Source organism: Monodon monoceros, unplaced genomic scaffold (genome assembly GCF_005190385.1).
Source record: "Monodon monoceros isolate NGI ecotype Baffin Bay Population unplaced genomic scaffold, NGI_Narwhal_1 Super_Scaffold_1, whole genome shotgun sequence".
Taxonomy (NCBI): Eukaryota; Metazoa; Chordata; class Mammalia; order Artiodactyla; family Monodontidae; genus Monodon; species Monodon monoceros.
In genome coordinates this window covers 12,631,301-12,657,684 of record NW_021703765.1, presented here as the reverse complement: position 1 = coordinate 12,657,684, position 26,384 = coordinate 12,631,301, and the positions used below count along the sequence as shown (strand labels likewise).

Genomic DNA, 26,384 nt, shown 5'->3' with positions numbered 1-26,384 from the left:
GGGGGGGGGGGGGGGGGGGGGGGGGGGGGGGGGGGGGGCGGTGGCGGCCAAGCGGGCGGGCGCACGGGATGGAACACCGAGACACAGACGGAATGCTCCGAATTGCCACATAATCCCCTGGAACGGCCGTGCCGAACGTCATTGGCTTCTCCCTTCTCCCCGCGCCGCCGCCGTCTCCCACCTTCGCCTCCCCGCCTCTCTCTCTGCCCGCTGTCTCCGGAGCTGGGGGGGAAGCGCGAAGTCCCACTGCAATGGAGCCCGCCGCCGCGACTACGGCGCAGCGACTCCCAGAGACCAGCAGGGAGGACCGAGCTCCGGCGGCGGCTGCAGCCGCGGCCGCGGCCGCGGCGGCTCTGGCGGCGGCAGTCGGGGGCGGCCGGAGCCCGGAGCCCGCGCTGACCCCGGCGGCCCCCAGCGGCGGGGCGCGGGAAGAGGCCCCCGGCGAGGCGCAGCTGGGATTGTTGCCGGGCCGGCCGGGAGGCACGGGTCGCAGGAGGAGGCGCGGCGCCCCCCAGCCCACCGCTGGCGGGGCTGCCCCGGTGTCCGGGGCCGGCGGTTGCGCCAACTCCCTGCTGCTGAGGAGAGGGCGGCTGAAAAGGAATCTGTCCGCGGCCGCTGCTGCCGCCTCGTCGTCCTCGTCCACGTCGTCGTCCGCCGCTGCCGCCTCGCACTCCCCCGGCGCCACCGGCCTCACCGCCTCCTGCTCGGCCTCGGCTTCGCTGTGCGCCCGGAGCCTGGACAGGAAGACGCTGCTCCTGAAGCACCGGCAGATGCTGCAGCTGCAGCCGTCGGACCGGGACTGGGTGCGGCACCAGCTCGAGCGGGGCTGCGTGCACGTCTTCGACCGCCACATGGCCTCGACCTACCTGCGCCCGGTGCTGTGCACGCTGGACACCACGGCCGGCGAGGTGGCCGCCCGCCTGCTGCAGGTGGGCTACAAGGGCGGCGGCGTGGTAAAGGTGCTGGGCAAGGGGCACCCTGACGCCGGTCCCCGGCTCCCGCCCGCCGAGCCGCGGGACTTGGGGCCGCCACCCGGGAGGAGCGGACTGGCCGCCGTCGGGGGGCCGCAGCGCGCTCCTCCCGCCGACCTGCCGCTGCCCGGCGTCCCGGACGGGTGGGCGCTCCGCGCCTCCCGCGCCAGCCCCGCTCCTTCAGACTCCAGCCTGGGCGAACCGGGCGCCCCGCGGCTCCTGGACGGTGCGGCCGCGGGCCCGGCCTCCGACACCGAGAGCTTCAGCCTGAGCCCCAGCGCCGAGAGCGTGTTGGACCGGTTGGACCCCTACAGCAGCGGCGGCGGCTGCTCATCGTCGTCCGAGGAGCTGGAGGCTGACCTGGCCCCGGCCCGGCCCCCGACGGGGGCTCCGGGACAGCCCCGCCTGCCCCGGCTTGGAGCGGGCGCCCGGCCGTCATCCCCGACGGCCTCCCCGCCTCCGCCGCAGCCGAAAGCCCAGAGGGGCGTCGAGGGCCCAGGCGGCGCGTCCCGCGATCAGCCTCGGGAGGAGAAGGCGGCGGCAGCAGCGGCCCTTGGCCGTCCTCCGTCGACCCAGGATGGGAACGGGGCGACCGCGGAGCAGGCGCCTCCACCGCCCACCCTGTACGTGCAGCTCCACGGAGAGACCACCCGGCGCCTGGAGGCGGACGAGAAGCCGTTGCAGATCCAAAATGACTACCTCTTCCACCTGGGCTTTGGGGAGTTGTGGAGGGTGCAGGAGGAAGGCATGGACTCGGAGATCGGCTGCCTCATCCGCTTCTATGCAGGTAAGGAGATCACCTGCACTTTGACGCGTGGGGAATAAGCACTTCCAGGTCCCGAGAAATGTTTGGCCACCCCGAGAGTCAGCGCGGGTCCTCGGGAGTCTTTTACTTCTCTACAGCTTTCAAGTACGATCTGTGTGATACTAAATTGAGCAGTTTTAAAATCCGCGAGCTTTTGTCATTCTTGGGGGCTCCGAGGTTGGGAAGCAAGCTGGGAGAGGTGGCAGGGCCACCAGGAAGCACAGGGAGCAGGCACTCCTGAAAGAAGCAGTGGTGTCTTTAACAGTGAAGTGCTGCCTTCGGACGTCTGTTCACTGGTTTGTTGGGTTTGAGGCAGTTTGGGATTTCAGGTAAACATCACGTGCACGTGATACCTACAGAGGAAAATGACCTTGAGAAATGCGCTGGAACACCCGCCCTCCGTCTCACTGACCGCGGCCTGCCCTTCCAGCCCGGGAGCTCGCTCCGCATCAGCTGGTGCTACTCCTTTGCCCACTTGGTCCTCGATGGAACCCAGCAGCTGCGGTCCTCTTTAGCGATACTTTTCCTCAGCGCTTTTTGGCTTTATTTCAGTTTCCTCTGTAAGTTTGATTCTTGCGTCAAAAGTGGTTTTGCCTATTTCTTTCTCTCAGTTTCTTACTTCTAGTCTTTATAGCCAGAACTGCCCATTGCGATGTGACTTGCAATAGGGATATATAGGAATCACAGTACGACTTGAGGGTGATCTAAAATCTTCCTCATTCTTTTTTCATTTCTAGATTAAAGGTCTTAAAAGGAGAGTTAAATCTTCCCCAGATTTACTAAAGTACTAAATTACTTCCCCACCTAGGTTGTATGTGGTGGTGGAAAAATAATCACACTTGTAATTTCATTAATCTGTAGCCATTCTTTCTAACTTAATATGTTTTTGGTCCAGCCTGTGTCCCAGTAGCAGTTTAGTCGGTTTGAATGAAGAAATTACTCACACATTGAGATATGCAAAACTGGTAGCATTCCTGGTGAGATGTTCCTTTACGTTTAATTGAAGTTTTTCTGTAATTCAAGTGGATTTCTGATGGATTTTTACCTCGTAAAGAAAACCATATCATAATACAATAGCATTTGTAGTATCTGAAGATAATATCCCAACCGGATGACAAGCCTTTAAAAGCTTATGGCCTAGAAAATAGGTGATTTTTTTTTTTTTCATGTAGGAGCAACAGCTATATCATTTTCTCCTGTGGCTCATGTAATTTGTAAAATACTGTTATTTTACAAAAGCAGTAAATGGTAATCACACTTGGAATGAGAATATTTTCTTAACATGAGAATGATAAATGCCCTTATAACCAACCAATTACATTAAAGGAAATATATATAAAGCAAGGGATATATTAAATAAGCAGTATTGGACATATTTCGTATGGAAAGAGCTCTGCATCCTTTCTTTTTCTCATGACTGAATTGTTGATCACAATAAATGTCCATGGGAAGGGTTTTAGGTGTCCTAGTCATGACATTTAAATCTTTGATTCCCCTTGATTGTCTTTTCACATGTGTCTAAAATGTTCTAAGTGGGTGATATATAGTTTTTTTAAAAAAACTTATCTCAGTATAAAGGTGACAAATTATCTTTCTGGTAAATCGCAAATTTCTGGTGTGCTCATTTTAATCTTTTTGTTTCGTTCGTTATGAAAAGCAGGAATTGTTGCTTCATTCTGAACTTATTTGCTTTATTTCTATATGCACAGTATAAATACATATATACCCCTGTGAATATGCTTGTAAAAGTAACTAATTAAATGAGGAAGCCATACAGAGCATCCAACCTGTTCTTGAATATGAAGCTGGTATGCAGGTGTCCTAGAAGGAAGATGCCTGATTGTTAAAAAGATATAACAGTCTTTATAAAGATATTATAAAGATGATATAAAGATGTCTAATTGCTTATTTTATAGCAAGTTGAGCTTATGTTAAGCCTAAGAACATAGCAAACGTCTGTGTTGATATTCATTTGCCATAGAACAAAATTTACTATATAGTGAGTCCACTTGAACTTTTGCAAGGAAGTTTAGTTACTGATGAACAAAAGGGCCTTGTTATAAGGTGGTCTCACTCATCACCGGAACATTACCAGGACTTCACATGTAGCGCAGGTTTGCACCAAGCTGGAGGAGATTCCTAGAAGTTACCCCTGTGCTGCAGTGGAATGTAGGACACCCAACAGGAAAGTGGCATGTTTTGGTAGTAATTCGTTTCCATAAGAAGAGAATTAACGTTTGTTTTATATGAGATCCTTTGAGGGTGTGTTTTCCACCACATTCGTTTTTATAATGTTACATGTAACTTACTCTTAAATTTATTGCTGTGTATCTTTTTGTTTATCTGTGTATGTGGAGTTGAGGATAGACTAGGAAATTGCTTTTGAAGGCTTTTGAATATTTTCCTATATTTAAATTGAGCTCATTATCTGTTGTTTATCTAGTTTATCTGTTTATAACTGGAGAAGTTCTTGTCCAGTGGAGAACTTTCATTCTCTTGAGGTCACCTTTCAGTTGAATTTTAGTATTTATAACCTGGCCTAAGTTATTCTTAAAAGACTTTGAAAGCCATTTGTGGTTGCTTTGAATATTTAAATATTTATTTAGGTAAAGTAAAATGGAATCTTTAATGAGCTAAAAGGCTTTGGACAAAAAGGTACTATCTAATTACAGAGTCGTTGAGAAAAACTTAGTTTGAAAATTGTTGCTCCTCTGAAGCAACCATTCTCTTAGCTAACTTTAAATAAGAAAAAATTTAATTATGGCTCTATCTGAAGTAACTTGTGTGAAGTATTAAGTATATTAGGTACATTAACATTTAATTTTCCTTTAAGATCAGCCATCTTAAATTTTACCTGAGAGTAATTTTAGGTGAAAAAAAAATTCAAGAATTTAGGTTACTCGACATAGGTTACAGACTTAAAAACGTTAATGAGGTTATGTTTTGGACTCCCTGGGGGCGTCTGAGTCATTAATCAAGGGCAGTATTAAACTATATTTTTAATATTTTTGACTCACTTCTACTGCCTTTTAGCTTTAGTCATCTGGCTGTTTCAGCTTAAATTGTAATAGTGGGAAATTATGTTGACAGAATGGAGAGTGCACCCACTGTGGCTCGTGAATCTCGGACAAGATATTTTTATGTTTGACTTTTTGGGATTGCTCAGGAGAACGGACTCCTTACCCGCTCATATTTCTTCTCTTTTTCTCTTCTGGGATGATCAAACCTTACATGGTTTCCTACATGGAAACCAAGAAGGGGTGGTTCGGCATTAAGCTGTAATATTGACGAGAAGTCTCTTATTACTATAATTACAGCAGTATTGAGTAACGTGGTATGAACATGTGACACCAGTGTGTGCTTAAGCAGTCCTTTTAAGAACAAAGGGTTTAATTTTATTTTTGTTGCTTTTTGTATTTAAAGTTTATACTTGTTTTTGATGTAAAGTGAGTGCTGTCTTGTCCTTCATAACTGTGGTTTGATAACGTCTATTAATATGTTGGGTTTATTATCTTCAAAAATCTTAAAGAGCTTTCACATAAATTATCTCATTTGTCCTTTCGGAAACATTACTAGGGAGGAGTGGGTGTCAATCCTCTTTTCAGATAAACTGATGCATAGTTTTGATTCTTGCTTGTGGTTTTTCAGTTCTTGGCAGAGCTGAGAAGACAGAGCATGCATATTCTGTTTTACAACTCATATTACTTTCCATGAATCGAAGTTGAATTTCATTTACACTTGAATTTTTCACTTGGTTAAAAGCATTCCGAAAATATTCTATTTTTGTTGGTAATGAGGTGATATTATCCTCTAGTCCAAAGTGGTATTCCTTGTGAAATTTGGTTGGTTCTATTTCTATCATGCTGCCTTTAACATAAAGAAGCAAGACTGGCAAATAAGTGGACAATACAGAAAGAGTACGAAAGTGTTCTAAATATTCTGGTTGTAAATAGTCTTACATGCATTTAAGTTGGCATGAAATAAAGTTCACCTAATGATTCTTTTTTTTCTTACACATGCCTCATTTGTTAAACTGTAAATCTTCATTGGGTATAGAGCATTAGTAACACTTTATCTGAAAAGTGGATAACTTTTGAGGGTAGCGGTGTGACATTTCAGTTCCTTTAAAACATAGCTTTACTTGTAAAGTATGGAAAATAGCTATCATGAAAGGTTTGCATAAACCTTTATATAAACCTGTTATATAGAGTTAGAGAGTAAGCTACTCTGCCTGTTTTTATAGTTATTCCTTAAGTGGTGTGTTTTTTTATGCTTATTGAAATAATTATAGGGAGAGGAGATGAGTGTAAATGAGTTTATGAAGTTTCTGGGTGAAAGTTTTATCTTTTTGTGGCTATAAGATTGTTAAAACAGCCACCTTAAGTGACTGGTTATCCCAAGATTCTTATTATTTTTTAAAGAGTAAGGTGTTTTTGATTCTCTTTATAGAATGCTGAATTTGATTTCTTGGTAACATAACATTCATTAATGTTGTATATGGTCCAAGACTAGTATAATACTTGGCATTTTAGTTTAAACATTTGTTGAATTGAATTTGCGGAATTTTGTTAAGCAGCTGGTGGTGTATGTCCTGAATCTTCAGCCTTCCTTCCTGTTAGGGTCCCCAGGGGTTGTGTTAAACACACATACACACAGAGGCATTTCTCCCATGGCAGAAGGTTTTAGATGTGCCACACACTGTTAATATCTTCTATTTTCCGTGAGTGGAGCTCTATGTGGATTTTGAGAGAGTTCTCTCTCAAAGGTTTCTTAGAGTTAACAGGTGTTTTTTTTCCCCCCTTTTCAAAGGCATCTCTTACCTAAACTTTAAGATGAATTTAATGAGACATCTGTCAAATGAGGCGTTTTAGATTTAATGATTTTGTTATGTGCCAGGGTTGAACACGGTTCAGTCTATCTGGACAGGAGAAGGGTTTAATTGTACTGTGAAAGTCGAGAAAAGCCACTCAATAGAAAAGCTTTTCCTTTAAAGATGCCTGGCATTTTGAAAAAGAGAAAAAGATGTTATCAAAATGTCCAAAATAGTCTGGGAAAGTGAAGGCTTTTTTTAAAAGTCCCACTTTCTAAAACCCACTCCACCCCTTGATCGCAGGCGTCTGGTACAACACTGGTAATGAGGGGTTTTGAATCTACCTTCATGTCCCTCTGCTTCTTGGGCAAACTCTTTTTAATACTTACCTTTGGTTTTCTAAAGATAGTACAATTAAAACAAAACAAAATCGACCATTTGGATTCTTTAGACATATTAGGTATTTATAACCTAAGTCTCTGTGATGGGTTGTGTTTGGATTTGTTATGAAACTTTAACTCTAGGCTTTGGAAAATTTTGATAAACTGAAACTCAAGGGTTGGAAAAAATAGACTTTAATGGTACTTTGATTAAAGAACATTAGGATATTTGGTTAACTGTGAAATAGCAGCTCTTTCAAGTTGTGTGATAATCGTACTTTAGAATCAAGAATAACAGTTACCGGGTTGCTGAAGTGTAATTACATGTTGATTTAGAGATGGAATGGTTTTGTTATATATATAATATATATGCCGAATATTCCTTTTAATATGTTAAGTGAAACAAAGCATAACCATCCCATAATGCCACATTCATGCTGAAATAATTGTTTCCCTGTTGTATTTTTACATTTGAGATTGCTTTAATAGGTTGTAAAATGTATTTAATGATAGAGTGTCTTATTAAGGTACTACTAGTCCAATGACCTTTGAGTTTGGAACCTAGAAGTTCTCTTGGAAATGGAGTGAAATACTCTATTTGTAGGTTGTACATATTCTGTGAGTTTGTAAATGTCAATACTTTAGCAAAAAAAAAAAAAAATCCAGAATTTATGACATGTATTTTCTCAAATGAAGCTTGCTAGAAGTAAATTAGTCTCATTTCCAGTTATGTGAAAGCATTCAGTTGAAGACTGAATAAAATTTGAAATAATTTGGTTTTGGACCATTTCAATTAATGAATGAAAAAAATCTAATTCGAAATTTGAGATACTTTGAATTGGTTGATTTTGTTTTAGTTTTTTCCCCTGTATTCTTTTCAGGCAGGAAGAGCTTTGAATTTGTTGCTGTCTAGTTCTACTGACTCATACATCTGATGATGAAGAGCAGGTGGAGAGTGAATCTTTTCAGATGTCTGCTTTCATTAATAATATGTTAGGATGCTTGGCGCCTTCTTTTCCAATACGAGGCGTGTTTTTAAATATAGCAAGAGAAAGTATGAACTGTATTTGTTTTCACTGTCTATTTAATAATTATCTGGATTTCACAATCAGTTCACTCCTGACACATGGTCCAAAGAGCGAAATTTTATGCGTAGAACCAGTTTTTGACCTTTTTGTCATGTATGAAAAATATATTCCTATGGAATTCTTTCTTTGTTCCTATGCATATATTTTGAGAGCTTTTGGCTATACTTTAGCACTTGAAGGGGTGCTCCATCTTATGGTTTTTGAGTTTGGCTGATGTATCCTGGGGTCAGGTGAAAGTAACTTTGTTATGGTTTGCAATTTAAAGAAATGGGTCTGAGAGTTGGGAAAGTTGGTATGACTTTGGGCATTCATTTTAACTTATCCTGGGCTTTGATTTCCTCATCAGTAAAATCGTGAGCTTGGAGTAGAATAAGTCTAAAATCTCTTCCAACTCTTAACATTCTGGGGCTTCATTAGAGAGACTGTTCTTCAAATTAGGACTAAATGTTGTAGTTGTTTTAAGTTCTGTACGACCTATCCATGGGTTTAAAAACAGCCAAATCCCCAGCTTTTTGTCATGGAGAAAGGAACAGGCTTGGACCTAATACACACAAATCAGCCTAAGGTTGCCAGCCAAGGAAGAATACCTTTTTGGAGTCGATTAGGACTAATGATGGAATAGATAGTGTTTGATTACCCTCTCCCTGCCAGCTCTACTCTTCAAAGTAGAATTCAGCACACTAGAGATGAATTTAAAGAAATACATCCTCTTAAAAGTTGAAGTAAGGGCTTCCCTGGTGGCGCAGTGGTTGAGAGTCTGCCTGCTGATGCAGGGGACACGGCTTCGTGCCCCGGTCCGGGAAGATCCCACATGCCACAGAGTGGTTGGGCCCGTGAGCCATGGCCGCTTAGCCTGCGCGTCCGGAGCCTGTGCTCCACAACGGGAGAGGCCACAACAGTGAGAGGCCCGCGTACCGCAAAAAAAAAAAAAAAAAAAAAGAAAAAAGTTGAAGTAAGATTCTGTTCTTAAGTTGACTTGTAAAGTAAGATACTTTTATAATCCAGTTTATAAACTTTACTGTAGTGATAACTCTGTATTTGAGGGATCCAGATATGGGAAACTTAATGGTTCATTAGCTTTAATTCATGGTGAGCTGTATGTGCCTATCTACTTGTGCCTAGAGTCAGTAGGAGAAAAAGCGCATAAAAATTTTTTTGTGTGTTATTTTTGATTAGATCATAGAATTTAGGATTCTGTAGAGATCCTAACATCTGTATTTTTATAGATGAGGAAAGCAAGCCCTGTAGAGGTTGAGTGTCTGGTCCAAGATCGGTGATAAACTCGGTCTCAGAATTAGGAATAGCACCCAGGATTTTGATTATCTGTCTAGTGTTCTTTTTTACCCCACACTGAATTTATATACTTACTATCTTTGGATTCTCCTTTATTTAGTATTCAAAATGAAAGCTTAAAAAATTGAGTGTGCTTCACACATTTGGTGCTTTCTCAATTACTTCAAGGTGTTTCTAGTTTCTTTTCATTCTAATCAGTGCTTATGAGAGGTTACATATCACTTTGACAGATTATGGGCGGGCTTCTAATGGAACAGTTGGATATTTTAATTGCAGAGAGTGAAATTAGATTTCATCAGTGATGTTACCCTTTGGGGGTTTTATGATAGAACTTTAAAGTTGACAGATGGTTGACTGAAAAGAGTTACAGTGCTAGAAAATCAATGGTTATTTGTCCAGTCCTTTAAAGTTGAAATTGTTAGAAGAATGGAAATTTGCAAAACCACTGAATTTTAAAAAGATATTTGGAAGAAAAATTTAAGAATAGATCTTGAAAAAAAAATCCCATTCAGACGTGTTCATTAAAAAGATTCAGTATTCATAATATTTATTTCACTTTTTTTAAGAAAAACGTATCTTCTCACAATTAAATGCACTTAGTTTATTTAGGTACGCATACACAACCCTACTTTTATGTGATATAAATTGAAACAACTTAGTTCAGGAATCTTTGGGCTTTTGCCGTTTGCTGGTTTTGGAAGTCTGTATCATGAAATCTGGTACTGCTTTGAATATCTTTGAGAGAGGGAGAGAAATGTCCTGCTCCTGTTAGCAAAAAGACAGTTTGTGAATATTTGTAGGGGTGAGAGAGAGATTCCCTTTTATATTAGGTTCCATTTAAATTTAATCATTTACCTTAAGTAAAAGTTTTATATGGAAATTAACCTATGGAGTCAATTAATTCCTCAAAGATGACTTCAGTTTTTACTATGAGGAAGGGAACTTGTAAAGTGCAGAAGTACAAATGGGTAAAAATACATTGCATCTGGCATATGGAATATGTACTCTAGCTGCTGAAGCAGAAAAGAAATTTCTCTTGATGGTCTCTGAGAGAGGTAGTATGGCTGGGGGCAGCTGATGTGCAGGTTTATGTAATAAATTGAATCTCTCCTTCTGGAAAGAAGTAAACATCACTGTATTTGGAGGAGACGCACTCTCTTCCTTACACACATCCCACACATGCGTACATGATACACTCACACATGCATGCCCACATGTTCTCCACTGAGTGCTGAGGTAGGATGTAATGGGAGGTGGTAGCAGGTGGGTGGGGTAAACAGTATTGGGGGGGGAAGTCTCAATTTAAAAAAAATTATAGTTCTTAATTACGTAGATCATTTTTTTTCACATTTTAATTGGTAACTTATTTCTCCCATGAATGGCCTGTTCCTATCCCTTGCCCATTTTTTTTGTTTGATATTTGCCTTTTTCCTACTGGCTTATAGATTTGTTTTGGGGGCGTATATCTAGGGAAACTAGCTTTGTTTTGTAAGTCACTATTTTCTTCATCCATCTGCACTTTTATGTCAGTCTTTTCCTCTAGGTAGTCAGGGTTCTGTGTCATGCTTAGGAAGTCTTCCCCCTCAAGATTTAAAAGAAATTTCCCATATTTTCATGTGGTATATTATAGTTTTATTTGTATGTTAAAAATTTTAATCTATCTGTTGTTTAAGAAAGATAGGAACGGGGCTTCCCTGGTGGCGCAGTGGTTAAGAATCCGCCTGCCAATGCTGGGGGACACGGGTTCCAGCCCTGGCCCGGGAAGATCCCACATGCCGCGGAGCAACTAAGCCCGTGCCACAACTACTGAGCCTGAGCTCTAGAGCCCGCGAGCCACAACTACTGAGCCCACGTGCCACAACGACTGAAGTCTGCGCGCCTAGAGCCCGTTCTCCACAAGAGAAGCCACCGCAATGAGAAGCCCGAGCACCGCAATGAAGAGTAGACCCTGCTCACTGCAACTGGAGAAAGCCCGCGTGCAGCAACGAAGACCCAACACAGCCATAAGTAAATAAGTAAATAAATAAATAAATAGATTTATTTTTAGAAAAAGAAAGACAGGAAGTAGGAAAGAACAAATTATCCCCACACTTTTTATTCGATAATTGAGTATTTCTTTAGTGACTTAAACTGTCACTTTTCCTCAGTTTATGCCTTTTTTAACTGATAGGCATTTATATCATCCTTCCTATGTGCGAGGCACCGTTTTAAGTGCTTTATAAGTATTAACTCATTTAATCCTCATAACAACCCTATGAGGCAGGTAATGTTACCACCCCAGGGTTACAGATAGGGAAACTGAGTTACAGAGCATTTTAGTACCTTGTGTGGATTTGTCAAGCGAGCAAGTTTCAGGTAGAGTGCAAGCCCCAGCATTTGCTGCCAGAGTTAACTAGTGTGTAATAGCTTGCTTTGCCGAATGTGGAAAACTTGTCCTTGATAACCTTCTGGGGCCAGTTTGGGCAGATCAGCACTTGGGAAGCATGGACTTTGAAGTACTTGAGGCTGGAACCTGCATTCTGGCTGTGCCCCTGAGCCCAGAGCTCTGCCTCCCTCTTTCCTTCTCTGTGGAAATAGGCAGTACCTGTGAGCCGCAGAGCGTTGTTGAGAAGATCAAATGAGATGAGGGAAAGTGCCTAGGACAGCAGGACTCGGTGTAAACCAGGCCCTGGCCTTAGGATGCAAAGAGCACTGATGGAGGATCTAGGACCTAGATTTGACTGTGGGCTGCTGCTTTACTTGGGGGGAAACCTATAATGAACCCTGTAATCTCTTTAAGCCTCATTTATTAGAGAGATTTAAAAAAAATCCATCTCAGAGAACTTTGTGAGGTTCAGATTTGATGATATATGTGGAAGTGCTTCGTAAACTGTGAGATGTTCTACATCTCACATGTATATGTAGTGTGGTAGTGTTATTTTTAGCAATAGTAAATTGCCACAAATGTTAACTCGAGGTAATTAGGGCTCATTAAGGAAGATGGGATATGCTGTTGCTCAGTGACACTGGCAAACTATACACTTTCACTCACTCATTCATTCAATCCAGTAATTACTATGAGTACCTACTATATCAAAAGTACTTTTGATTCAAAGATGGCTAATTTTAATTTTCTAGGATCCCTTGAAATACTTATAGCTCTGAGGGCATGTTTGTGGAAACAAGCGAGCCAACATTTAGAATACAAAAGTGGAAAATGTTCTAATAGAGGCAGTGGGGTCCACAGATGACTATAGTAGCAGCAAAGGAGAGGCTCCTGACTCCACTGTGTGAATCCCGGGAAGGCCCTTGAGCCATCTTGAAGGACCAGAGGGAGTAGACTCTTGCCATAATTCTGGAATACTGAATTGTTTGAGGAGCAGCCATAAATTACCAGTAGTTCAAAGTCCAGTCAGACTGAGTTTAGGATTAGTAATTCCACCTTAATCCTTTAAGATTTACCAACCCTTTCTGTCTAGGCCTTTTTATCCATTTGAATCATTGGGGCTTCATTTGGTATCATACTTTGTGAGGATCTAAGTTCTGGGTTAAGCAAATATTAATTTTGCTTTCTTGAAAAGAAAATGCAAATGTGCACATGCTCAAGGTTGCCTTGAAGCCTGGCAGGGGGCCTACAGTACACTTGAAAGACGTTCTCTTGTTTCTTTTTGTGAAGCCCGTGAGGGTTTTGCTTTCCTCGGATTTATAAAGTTTATGGGAAATGCTGTGTTCATCTTCCGGAGGCAGATACCTTCTTTTAGTTTAATGTCATGTAGACCAACCACATTAATGTAAAATTTGGAAGATGAGGAATTGGTCATAACCTGAGGGTATTCTTAATTTTTTAAAAATAAAATTCCATTTTTTTGGTATAAATTTATTTATTTTATTTATTTTTGGCTGCACTGGGTCTTCGTTGTTGCACGTGGGCTTCCTCTAGTTGCGACGAGCAGAGGCCACTCTTCATTACGGTGCATGGGCTTCTTATTGCGGTGGCTTCTCTTGTTGCGGAGCGCGGGCTCTAGGCTCGCAGGCTTCAGTGGTTGTGGCTCGCAGGCTCAGTAGTTGTGGCTCGTGGGCTCTAGAACGCAGGCTCAGAAGTTGTGGCGCACAGGCTTAGTTGCTCCGTGGCATGTGGGATCTTCCTGGACCAGGACTCTAACCCGTGTCCCCTGCATTGGCAGGCGGATTCTTAACCACTATGCCACCAGGGAAGCCCCGAGGGTATTATTTTTAACTTTGCCCATCTACTGTCTGGATCTTCATTGGTGAAGGAATTTTTTTTTAAAGCCTCTTGTGTGGACTAGGAGGAAACACAACTCTTAAGTGTTCATATAAGCAAAAATAACTATTTTATCCATGGCTGTAAAATCTGTACTACACTACTATGGTAAGTTAAGTCTTTACTAATGGCCTGTTACAAATTTCTTTTGTTTTAAGTGGAAGGTAAATGTCTCTGTGATATGTTGTCTCATGTAGTAATGTGAATGACAACACTGGAAAAGATCTTTATTTTGCTTTATATGTTAGTTTTAAAAGTATGATAGTAGTAAGGTAGATAGCTAGTGGGAAGCAGCCGCATGGCACAGGGATATTAGCTCCGTGCTTTGTGACAGCCGGGAGGGGTGGGATAGGGAGAGTGGGAGGGAGGGAGACGCAAGAGGGAAGACATATGGGAACATATGTATATGTATAACTGATTCACTTTGTTATAAAGCAGAAACTAACACACCATTGTAAAGCAATTATACCCCAATAAAGATGTTAAAAAAAAAAAGTATGATAAACACCCTGTTTTTAAAATAAGTTATGCAGATCCTGTCTGACTAAAATAAGTCATGCTTCTAATTCCAATGAAAATACTTCTAATTCAGACTAATCAACATTCAGGTTAATTACCTGCCATTGTGTATTTTCCACTGTCATTTGCACCTTTCTGCCCTCTGTGACAGATTTTTACAGAGACCTCAGTTAACTCATTAGAGCAGTATCAACACCCGACAAGCTGATTTTCATGGGGGATATTAACAGAAATGTTAGCATCAATGTAGCCATAAGGAGAATACTTAGCCCTTGTGATTATAAAGTAGACGCTAAAAATCCCTTGTAACTAAGTCGTAATAGAGACTTGGTGTTTTTAACCAGAATCTGAGTAGTATTGTCTCATTGATAAATACACAATGACAAAAGTTCTATAAACAAGTATCTTGGAACTGCTAAAGATAATGTCATTGTGAAGATACCACACAAAAGTCCATTTCTGAGAGTAGGGATCATCTTGTAGTCAGTACATTTGGAATGCTTGTTTTATATCTTGAATTGGCTTGCAGCTGCTAATAGAGAATTGGGAGTCCTCATTGCTTCCTGCTTCTATAGATGTTCATAAGATCTCCCACCCCACCCCCAACCAAACAAAACGGTTGATAGCCTCTTGGTTCTAAGAAACTGATAGAGTAATGCAAGTGGTATTAACCTCTAGATAATACTGATGGATAAAGGGAAGTGGTGGTGTTCACTTTTCTTGAAGGTACTGTCATAAGCACAACTATATATACCCCCTTGCCCGGTATCTTCTTTATCTTTTAGAAACGTTTGTAATACTGGAGTAGACTAAACCAGAGCTGTCGGTAGATAGTTACTACTTCAGAAGCTGGTGAATGTGATAATTGAAGTATTACCTGCTAGGGAATAGCTTTGCCAAGCTTCACAGGTGAAAAATGGGTGACAACGTCATGGATATCTCAGGGAGAGCATAGAATCAAAGCATTGGAAAGGACCAGGGGCATGTAGTCCAGTTTCTTACCTAGCGTAGAAATCTGTGCTTATCCAATCCTGATTGATGGTCGTCTGGCTTCTGCTTGTTGACTGCTTGCTAGATACATTATTCCAGGACAGCACTGAGTGGAGATCTTGCTACTTGAAATGTGATCTGTGGACCAGCATCGTTAGCATCTCTTTGGAGTGTGTTAGAAATGCAGACTCTCAGGGCTTCCCTGGTGGCGCAGTGGTTGAGAGTCCGCCTGCCGATGCAGGGGACACGGGTTCGTGCCCTGGTCCGGGAGGATCCCACATGCCGCTGAGCGGCTGGGCCCGTGAGCCATGGCCACTGAGCCTGCGCGTCTGGAGCCTGTGCTCCACGGTGCGAGAGGCCACAACAGGGAGAGGCCCGCGTACAGCTAAAAAAAAAAAAAAAAAAAAAAAGAAAAAGCAGACTCTCAGTCCTCACTTCAGACTTACTGAATAATTGGCATTTTAACAAGATCCCTAGGTGATTCGTTTGCACAATACAGTTTAAGGAGTGCCAGTGTTGGATGAATCGGGAGTGGGAGAGATTACAGTTGGAGGAGGGAAACCATCAGGGGCTTGCATGGTTCAGTAAGATACTGAGGGCTGGAACTAGAGGAGTGGAGAGAGAAAAGCAGGCAGATGTAGATGTTATCCTAGGACTCAGTAGCTAATATTGAAGCTCAGAGATGACAAGTTTGCACTTTGAGTGATGGGAGAATTGTGGGTCAGTTCATGAAAGTAGGAAGCAAGAGGTTGTGTGTGGGTATCACTAATTAATTCAGTCAAGCTGGAGGACCAGGCATTCTAGTTAGGAGTTGGTGATGTGAGAATGAATGAAGTGTCTCCTGCTCTTGATATTTACAAATATTTTGCAGTTGAGGATGGATTTTGCTGAGGGTGAGTTTGAAATGGTAATACACTTCAAGCTGACAGTAATCATTTGTTTAGCTGGTAAATGGACCTGACTCACCACCCAGCTTCCAGATCTCAATGGACCCTTTTGCCTTCTACTGTTTATCAAATAAACAATTACAGTAAAACTTGAAATGCCTTAATGAAGGCATTTACAGAGTGCCAAGGGAACCCAGAAGCCTGACAAACCAATTCTCCCTGGAATGCTCTGGAAAGGCTTCCTGAGAAGGACTCCCTGTATGAATGGGGGACTAGCATTGCATGGAAAGAGCATGTCAGGACCTAAAGCGTGAATGAAAGGGCAGGATGTGCGTAGGAAATGGGGAGGAACTGGCGTGGTGAGGTGTTAGGTGATGAGATTAAAAGTGGTAGGAGATGAGGCTAAAGAGGAGGTTGGGGCCAGATGATGAAAGGCCTCACCTGCTAAGGGCTTGATTTGATAAGCAGTGGGAGCTACTGAGCATTTTAAAGTGGGGAGTGACATGATTAGATTTGTATTGTAGGGTATTAACCGGCAGCCAGCTGGAGGATGGACTGGAGAGAGGCTAGAAACTTGGAGACTGCCTTAGTGGGGCATTTAGTAAACATTTAAAGCGCTCTGTTAGGAGCTGGAGATCTAAAGAAAGAATGGCCTTGCCTCAGGGAGTTCAGCCTAGTAGGAGAGAAAGATATCATTGCAATATAGAGTCCCCTCCTTTGAGGTTTTGTAAGTGTGGTTGCTTACCAAGTAGGGAGTTAATCAACTCTGCTGCAGGTGGGGTAGATGAGAGATGGTTTAGAATATTAGAAAGAGCAGGCCCAGCAGTAGGAGTGGATGGGATGGGCATTTCTGGCAGGGGGACCAAGGGGCTACCTGGGGGCTAGATGGGGGAGATCTAGACTAGGTCAGTGCAGATGAAGAACTGCAGATGTGGGAATTGTTCAGAATGTAGAATTCTTGGATCTTATCGAATGATTACATGTTGGGGGAGAAAGAGTACTTGAGGATTTATTATTCATTCCTGAAGTAATTTGAGTATGTCTTCCACATCAGGAAGTGTGTCACTATAATCCATGCCAGGGATATAGTGTGAACAAGAGCGACAGGGTTTTGTGTGTTAAGATGACTTGGAGGGTTCTAGTTTGGTTGACTCTAATCTCATCAACCAACATGCAGAATGCAGGAACAGGAATTGGCTTTAGTGGGAGGGGGAGAGATGGTGAATTACATATTGGATGTGTTAAATTTAAGGTGCCTGAAAGACATCCAGGTATGTCTGAAGAACTCAGGGATTATCTATGTTTAGATAGTTGTTAAAGTCTTCAGATCGAATGAAATTGCTAGATTAAATGGGTTGAGTGAGGAGAGGGTTGAGGAAGCAACTCTGAGGACTGCCTGTATTTAAAAAGTGGTGGTAGTGGATTATGTTGAGTGAAAGAATTCAGGTATAAAAGAGAGACTATATGACATTTTTATGAAGGTCAGTTAACAGGCAAAACTAACTTTTGGTGGCAGATCATAATAGTTGTTACCTTTCAGGGGGGTTATCGATGGGAAAGGCTTGAGCCATCTGCTGTTGATAATGTTATTTGCATTTTTCTGGGTTTTATTTTCCTAGGTATATGCATACACAAAAATTTATTGACTGTACACTTAAGGTTTATGTGCTGTACTAGATGTAAGTTATACTTCAGAAGAAAGAAGGGATGTGGTCGTGAAGGAAGAAACTTGAACATTGTTTTTTGTATCCTGAAGAGAGAGAGAGGGGAGGGGCTAAGGGTGATGGATGAATGGATGGGGGAAAGTAAACAAGGGAAAGTCCTGGAAGAAATAAGATGGGAGGAATCAGGAACACCCAGTGGAGTTAACCGTGGGCGGGAAGAGGGCCACCTGTTTCTTTGAGACTGTTAGGAAGGGCGAGTAAAGATAAAGATTCATTTAACTGACACTCAGGAAGTTGAGCCTCGGTTTTGTTAGCGAGAAGGTAAGGAGAAGCCAAGTCTCAATATTTACTGTAATATGCTTTTTCTTGAGTGAATCAATCAGCTACTCATAGTTTATACCCTCTTTGGGGAGTTTATGACTGTGATTTCAGTCTACACTGAATTTTCTGTAGGGTGATCCTCTCTTAACTGTGGTAACACATCTGCATCTTACTGCGTGGGAAGGGGAGGGGGGATAGTAAACAAGAGCTGGAGGAAATGATTGCCAGACTCAGGTTTACAGGTTTGGCTGCGCTTGGCAATGGGCAGGTTTGTTTTGATGGCACAGTTTGGGTTCCCTCCTCCCAATCTCTAAGTGTGTCTTTGGGGCAGGAGTTGGGGAGTGGGGTTGGGATGTGTAGGTGTGGAGACATGATGGTCAAAAACCTTCAGAAAAGTTGCAACTTTGACAAAGCTGGCATCGTACCTTCCATTATGTCCTGTTCCCTTTCTGTTTAAAAATCACTTACGGAGTAATAAAACTCCTGAGGTAGTTTTATTTTTCTTCTCATGGCCTACTACTGATACTTGCAGACATAAAACCTGGTTCTAAAGAATGTGCTTTCCGTTCCTAGATTGTCGGATTGACTTGTGGCTTGAATCTGTTTATAAAGTGAGCATGAAGACGTGATACATTATAAGTTTAGGTAGATATAAATCAGATTGTATAGGGGACAATTATTCTTAAATAAGAAATACTGTTAAGAAACCATGTTAAACCTATCATTTTTCCTCTTGTTAGTTGTAATAAGTGTTGAATTTCTGTTTTGTGCTCAGTACGGGGCTAGATGCTGAAATTTCAAATTGTGGTTATTGAAACAAATGAAAAACACAGTTAGGTTGTTCTGAAGAATATAATCGCCCCAATATTTACTGAAGTATCTAGATCATCTGATTATGTTATATTCCAGTTACGAAGTTGGTTTCTGTAAATTTTTAATAAAGATGTTTTGGGGAATAAGATAGAAAGTCTTGAGAAAGAAACATAATTGTTAACTCTTCATGTCAAACATGGTGAATTGCCCAACAGCAAACTCCCTGAGGTAGGGAGCCCAGCATGTTTAAAGACCTGGAGGAGGGGCTCCTGTGAGCATAGTGTAGGGAGTGTGAGTATCACGAGGCAGGGCTGGAGAAATAGGGTCAGATCGTGGGTGTGTGTGCCGAGTTCTGCCAAGTTCAGAGTGCTTTGGTCATCATAGTTCCTCCCCAACCCCCCTCCCCCTTAAATACAAGACAGGTAGATATGCACTTTTGGTTGTGTCTGGCTGTAAGGGCCTTATAGGCTACAGTTAGTGTTTTGGAATGGATTTTAAGAATAATAGGAAACCATTGCATTGAGTTATCAAACATCATTTAGATTTGTCTCTTTCAAGGTCAGGTGCCATGACTATCATTTTATAACTTCCTTTCATCTTATCAGTAAGAAGGATAAAGGCAGGGTAAAAGTAACCCTGTCTTTTCTATATTTGCTAAGCCTTCTCTTCTGGACACCTAAATAGCCACTTCTCTGTTCTTCCTGTGTACACTCCCCACATGTGCTTTCTTCATCTTTCTTACTTTCCCTGGCCACCCAGGGCTACACAGTCTCTGCACTGGGAACCCAAGATGCTCCCAAATTACATGGGGCCATGGTCTGATAATGAAGGCATAGCCTTTTTTTTTTTTTTTTTTAACTCGTCGTGCATTAATTTTTACAGAAAGCTTTATTTTACCCTCTTTTTGTTCCACCCCGACCCACTTGTTTTCCCTTTCTTAGAAAAGAAAAATTAGTATCTCTCAGTGAGTGAGTATGTAAACATTCCCTGTTGTACACTCTAACTCCCCCCAACTCACCCCAGTAGTTAAGCTGTGCTAAACATCAGGCATGTTTGATTGGGGAAATTAAAAAACCAATTCAGTGTGTTCTCTTGGCACTTTAGCAACAGACTTTCATTTTAATGAAAATGGGATACAGTATCCTGTTAGGTATACATTCAGTGAGATTATATCTGCTTAGGATTTCTTTTTCGTATACTTTTTATCCATAAGCGAGAGAGGTCCCGGGGTCATTTGTGCGCAAAGTCAATTATTTTTCAATTAAGGGCAGGTTAATTAGTTTCTCTATAGTTATTATTGAAGCTGTTATTCTGTGTTCTCCCTTTTCACTCTCTTGGTCGTCGTCTTTTGAATCATGTTCCTACTTTTTATGAGATCAAGTGATAGTATGTACACAGGAAAGATGGAAAACCAGTTCTTTATTTTAGGATTTTGTTGTCATTATAGAAAGTGTAAAAAAAAATTGAGAAGTAGACAAAATAGTGTCATGACCTCCTGCCTACTCATTGCTCAGCATCAACAATCAGCCACCTACTCATGGCCATTCTTGTTTTACCTCGAGCCCCTTCTTCTGCCTAGATTACTTTGAAGCAAATACTAGACATCATATCTTTTCATCTGTTCATTTCACTAAACTTAAGTATCTCTAAAACATAAGCACTCTTTAAAAACAACCATGATACCGTGATTTTATTTTAAAAAATTAACGCTAATTCCCATTTTTCAACGGTGTTCAAATTTCCAGTTGTCTTAAATTTTTGTTTAAATTATGATCCAAATGTGGTTGATACCTTTGTGATTTTTGTCTTTTCAGTGTCTTTTCATTTTAGGTTTCCTTTCTCTCCCACCCTCCTCACCCCCCTTTCCCTTGCAATTTACTTGTTGAAGAAACCAGGTTATTTGTTCTGTAGTGTTTCATGTTGTCTGGATTTTTGTGACTACATTCCTGTGGTATTAACAGGAGTATGTTGAGGGTTTGGATATATACTTTTGGGGTTTCTTTTTCCTTTTGAGTTTTGCTTAACATTTATGATCTTGATCAGGTGAGTTAAGTTGGATCATCTTTTGGAGGACTTAGAAAAGAGGTCCACAACTAATGCCATGTGTCACGTGTGGCTCACATGTGACCTGTTACGTTTGGTGACATGGTTTGAAATTTTTTCAAATTAATTGCCATCAGTTCAATATTTTAAAGTTTCCCATAAAAATCTAGATTTTTGTTTTTCTTCTTCTTTTTTTTTTAAATCAGAAGATCTAGATCTTTTAAATCAGAAGTCCTGGGCTTCTGCAGCGATGCCCACAGGTGTAGTGATGAGTGGTGGCAGCTCCCTCCCTGTCCTCTCCAAGGTACCCTGAGCGCTTCACTCATGTAGGTTTCCTGAAAGGGCTGGTAGGGTTTGTGAACCCTGACTTAGAGCAACAGGAATTACTTTTATCTGCATGGTCTTGCTTAAATTTTATTCATGATATTGATAGTTTACTTTTAATCTTTTGCTACATGTTTTACTGTAAGCTGGTGTTTGGGCTATTTTACTAACAATCCATGTTTATTCAGATAAAGGTCAGAGCACCAGCTGATGTTCCCATTGTACTTTGTATATCTATCAGAAGACTCGTTCAGTGCATTGTATTCTCATGCCCTGTGGAAATTGGTGTTTATAGTTTTAGAACCTAACAGAATGCTTGGCACATAGTAGGTACTCAATAAATTCTTGTCGAATGAGTGAAGGAAGAAAGGACCAGTAAATAAACTACCAGATAAAACATAGAAAAAAAAGAAAAAGAAATCATGTAATGCATATCCGAGTTTGAGTTTCAGTGGTATTTGTACCTCTGCTTCTTTCATTAGCATGTATTATCAGAAAGTGGCTGTAATTATGGTGTGTCATACTACACAATACAATTTAGAAATAACTTCTATATAGATAATAAGAGGTAAGTTGGGGATAGATTTCCTAACAAGAGATTTCAATTTATTTGTGCTTTGAAGAACAGACTAGCTGGGCTTTCCTATTTTGCTGTAAGAATTTGGAATTTAATTTCTCCTTTGGTTTGTGTCCTGTGTTAACAAGGACTTGTAGCAAGTGTGCAAAAGGAAAGTTCAGCATGGACAGCGCACACAGACTTGAGGATCCTTTAGGAGGTGTATCTGGCATAATTTGGTAAGGTTTTTAAACCTGGCATTTGAATAATAATTTAAAAAATACTGTTGTGTTTTATGGTTTAATAATCTTACTTAAGTTATACATCCTTTAAAAATTATAAATGAGGTTTTTGTCTCTTTCTTGGTCTGTGGTAAGCCTGCCTGAACTTTTCCTTGCTTACTGACAGACACCTTCTATAAAAAGTGTGGGTGAGGTCACGTTCTGTACACTTCGACTCCAGGAGGATACTTAATTTATCAGGAGTAAAAGAACAGGAAAAATTAATACATGTTACCCAGTAGCATGCTCTAGCACAGTCTAAATTCTTAGTACCTGGTGGTAATGTGTGAAAATGTAGTTTGGATGACCCCAAGCCATCAATAAACTGACCTTTCACTAAGAAATCTAGCTCATTTTGCTCATCTTTAATTGTGAACTGAAAGGAACAACTAACACTATTAAAAGTAAGGAGTTTCAGTTTTAAAGAGCCCTTCAGTGGTATTTGTGGGTGGTGAAAAGTGATAAACTCTTATTGAAAGTGTGTGGTATCTTCACATAGTGAGGTTGAGTATTACAGGGAAGTGCTGTAATACTGAAAGAAATTAGAGGGTTTTTCCTGTTAGATGATTTTAGTAAGAACAAACAACAACAATAATATCACCATCCTTTACGTACAGAGGCTTTACGTTTTTCAAAGCACTTTCAATATTGAAACGGTAATCACTGGATCAAATCTCTGAGACTTTCCCGATTAAAAGGAAAGTTCTTAATGTTACCGTTGTCCCTTTAACTCCTGTGTTTTTTAATTAGTCACTGTTATTAAATGTTAGCCAATGTTTCTTTTTTACATAAAGAAGAATCTTTACACTTTGGAGGAAAACTGTGGTTGAAATTGAAGATTTGAAACTGAAATCATATACTAATTTCCAATGAATTGAGTCAGAGACAGACTGTGAGAGGTGTTAAATCTAGACAGCTGACCACCGGTTTTATTCCCAGGCCCCAGGGGAGACTATGTGCATGCCTAATGGACTGCTTTATGTATCGATAATTGGAGGAACGTAGTTGGAAGAAAAACTAAATTTTTTGTGGTGAGGCCTCAGATGTTACCACTTTCCTGCTGTTGTTAAATAGTTACTTTTTTTTAAAACGCAACTTGATTTTCTTCTTCCTTTTCTACATACTGCCTGTAACAGCCTTTGAAAATTGTAAGGTAAACATTATTTGAATGATGTGCTTAAATAACAATTAATTTAGTTTAATTTTGCCCAAATAATTTTAGCTTTGCAGTTTTTTTCTTTAAAAATAAAAATTTCTTGTAGCTACTTCAAGCCTGACGTTGAGAGTAGTATAAAGAACACCTGTGTAACTGTCTCCAGCCTTGTTGAATCAGTTTTACTTTATTTGCTTCACATGTGATGTTTTAAAGATGTAAACCTGCGTACACCTCATGATGTCAGCAACCTGGCACATGCTTTGTGAGATTCATTCCTATATGTCGTACGTTTTAAAAAATTACTTATTATTTTTAAAATTGTTATTTATTATAAGTGGTGAGTTCAGATTTAAAAATATTGTTTGGTGGTACATAATGATGCAGTTTATTTTTGCATTTTGGTCTTAATGTAGCAACCTTGCTGAGATTTTGTTAGTTTTAGTATTTGTATGAATTGTTTTGTGTAGTCACCCATATCTCTTGGAAATAGTGGTGGTATTATTTTGGGTCTTGTATGTGTAATTTCTTTTTCTTGTCATACTGTCTAGAACTTCTAATACAGTGCTGAAAGAAAGTGGTGATAGAAAACTTTGAATTTTATTCTTTACTTTAAAGGGAATATGTTTTGTCATTTAATTTGATTTGTTTCTAGTTGATAAACTTTATAAGGGTTAAGAATGGTATGAGAAGTTTGTTTTTAAAATCATGAAAGGAGTATTGATTTTACCGATTACTTTTCTGTAACCTAGGGATCTTATGGTGTTTTTTTGTTCCCCCTTTAATCTGTGGAATGTGATAAATTATATATTTAAATTTTTCTTATGTTAAGTGATCCATGCATTCTTGAGATTGAAAAAATTACCTTGCTGAATTTAATTAGCTAATATTTTATTTAGTAGTGTTTTATTTATGTTATACAAGTAGAATTGGCTTAAACTTCCTTTCTTGAACTGCTCTACCCTGTTTTGGTTTTACTCAGAAGGTGAATGTTCCCACTTTTTTTTTTTTTCTGGAACAGTTTGTATAAGACCTGAGTTATCTGCTAGGTCCTTGAAGGTTTGGTAGAATTTGCTCAAACTTTCTGGACCTGGTAGCTTTTATAGTGGTGTTTCACTTTATCTAATGGTTATAGCTATGTTGAGGTTTTCTAATTCTTCTGGAGTCAGTTTTGGGAAGATGCATTTTTCTAAAAAAACATTTGACATCTGTTTTTCAACATTATTGAAATCTCTATCACATTTTGCAGTGTGCCTTCTCTTTATTGTTGGTCTAACCATGGGTTTGTAAATACAATATTATTAGTGTTTTGAAAGAACCAGCATTTGGTTTTATTGAAACTTGTGTTGTTCCCCTCCCCCATATTTAATTAATATATGCTCCTATTTTTAATTCCATTGATCAGTTTTTTAGAAGTTCTCTTTCCTCTTATTCCTAACTAAAGTCAGATGCTTAGCTTATTAATTTTCAGCCCTTCTTCTAAGACCATATTTTAGTCAGTTTGGGCTGCTATAACAAAGTACCATGGACTGGGTGGGTTATAGATAACAAAAATTTATTTCTCATGGTTCTGGAGACTAGAAGTCTCTGACCAGGGTGCCAGCGTGGTTGGGTTCTGGTAAGAACCGTGTCCCAAGATATAGACTAGTGACTTCTTCTTGTATCCTCATACATCTGAAGGGGAGAGGGAACTGTCTGGGTCACTTTCTATAAGGGCTAATCCCATCCAGGAGAGCTCTACCCTCATGGCCTAATCATCTCTCAAAGGCCCCACCTCCTAATACCATCACATTGGGGATTAGGCTTCAACATAGGAATTTTGGGAGGACCTGTAACTGTCTATAGCAGATCATAAATATCTTTTAATACCACTTCAGTGGCATCCCACAAATTTTGATATGAAGTGCATTAGTTTTCATTTGATATATAGTTCTAAATATTTTGTAATTTTATTGTGCTTTTTTCTTTATTTTATGAATTATTTTGAAGGGCATTTCAGTGTTTTCAAATACATTAGAATTAAAAAAATCTAAATTGTATCATTTATTTCTAATTTTTTGGCATAATTGTCAGAGAAAGTGCCTGTATGATACCGATTCTTTGGTATTTGTTGAGGTTGACTTTGTGCCCTGGTATGTTTTTATAATTGTTCCCTGTCTGCTTGAAAAGATATATTCTACTTGTTGGGTGTTGGGCTATAATATATGTTGTTAGATCACGCTTGTTAGTTATATCATTCAAATTTTCTGTAGCCTTACTAGTTTTTGACTGCTCAATCTATCGAGAGTATGTAAAAATCTTTCTCAATAATTGTAAATTCATTAAATTCCCCCTTTAATTCTGTTGATATTTGCTCTATGTATTTGGAGGCAATGTTGATAAATTGCAGGTAAATACAGAATCTTAATCTCATTGACTGCATCTTTTTCTCATTGTTGTATAATGACTATTTTTGTTTCTAAAAGTGGCTTTTGTCTTAATGGATATTTTGTTTGATATTAATGTGATTATATTAGCTTTCTGTTGTTAATATTTACTTTTTTTTTCTTTATGTTCTTTCTGTATTGCTGCCCTTCTAAACAGCATGTAGCAGGCTTAAAATTTAATCTGATAGTCCGATAGTCTATTTACATTTCGATCTATTTATTTAGTTTTAATTTTGTGCTCCCCCCATCTTCTTTTTAGCTTTTGATTTTCTCTTGACAGGGTTTTCTTTAGTTCTCATTTTACTTTTTGTTCATCTGGAAGTTTTATAATTTGCTTTATTATTTTAGTGATTATCTTAAAATATTTAACTTGAATATGTGACCTAAAAAGTTTGTAGTCACCATTTCTTCAGCATCCTCTCCTTAAAAACAAACAACAACAACAAAAAGGCTTTATAGTAACTTTTATAATTAACCCTTCTCCTGTCATAGGTGTTATTTTTACTAGTGTTTTTGTTCTTTCTTAACTTTTTATCCCTGAAATTAGATGCTACTATTTCTATTTAGTCAGCACATGTTTAGATTTACCCATAGTCTTACTGGTATTCTAAATATATGCATACATAAGGGGAATTTGTTTTAAGAATTCAAGCTTTACAGCCTCATATTATCAAACCCCAGACTTCTTGGGGTTACTTCTTATCAAAAAATATTGGTTACAATATGAAAAAGTATATAGGAGAAAGTATAAGTTCTGGAAACTTAGAGATAACATTTTGGTTAACTATTTAACTTCTTC

At 40.2% G+C, this 26,384-nt stretch overlaps 1 protein-coding gene across 1 annotated transcript in view; it reads left to right on the top strand.

The window, feature by feature from the left end:
- Positions 1 to 89: 89 nt before the first annotated feature.
- The window catches only part of PHLPP1 (PH domain and leucine rich repeat protein phosphatase 1), a 213,391-nt gene continuing 187,096 nt past the window's right edge, over positions 90 to 26,384 (top strand). The window contains exon 1 of the mRNA XM_029222396.1: positions 90 to 1,758. Within this exon, the coding sequence (XP_029078229.1) occupies positions 252 to 1,758 (1,507 nt within the window). The 5' untranslated portion in view covers positions 90 to 251. The remainder of the gene's footprint in view (positions 1,759 to 26,384) is intronic.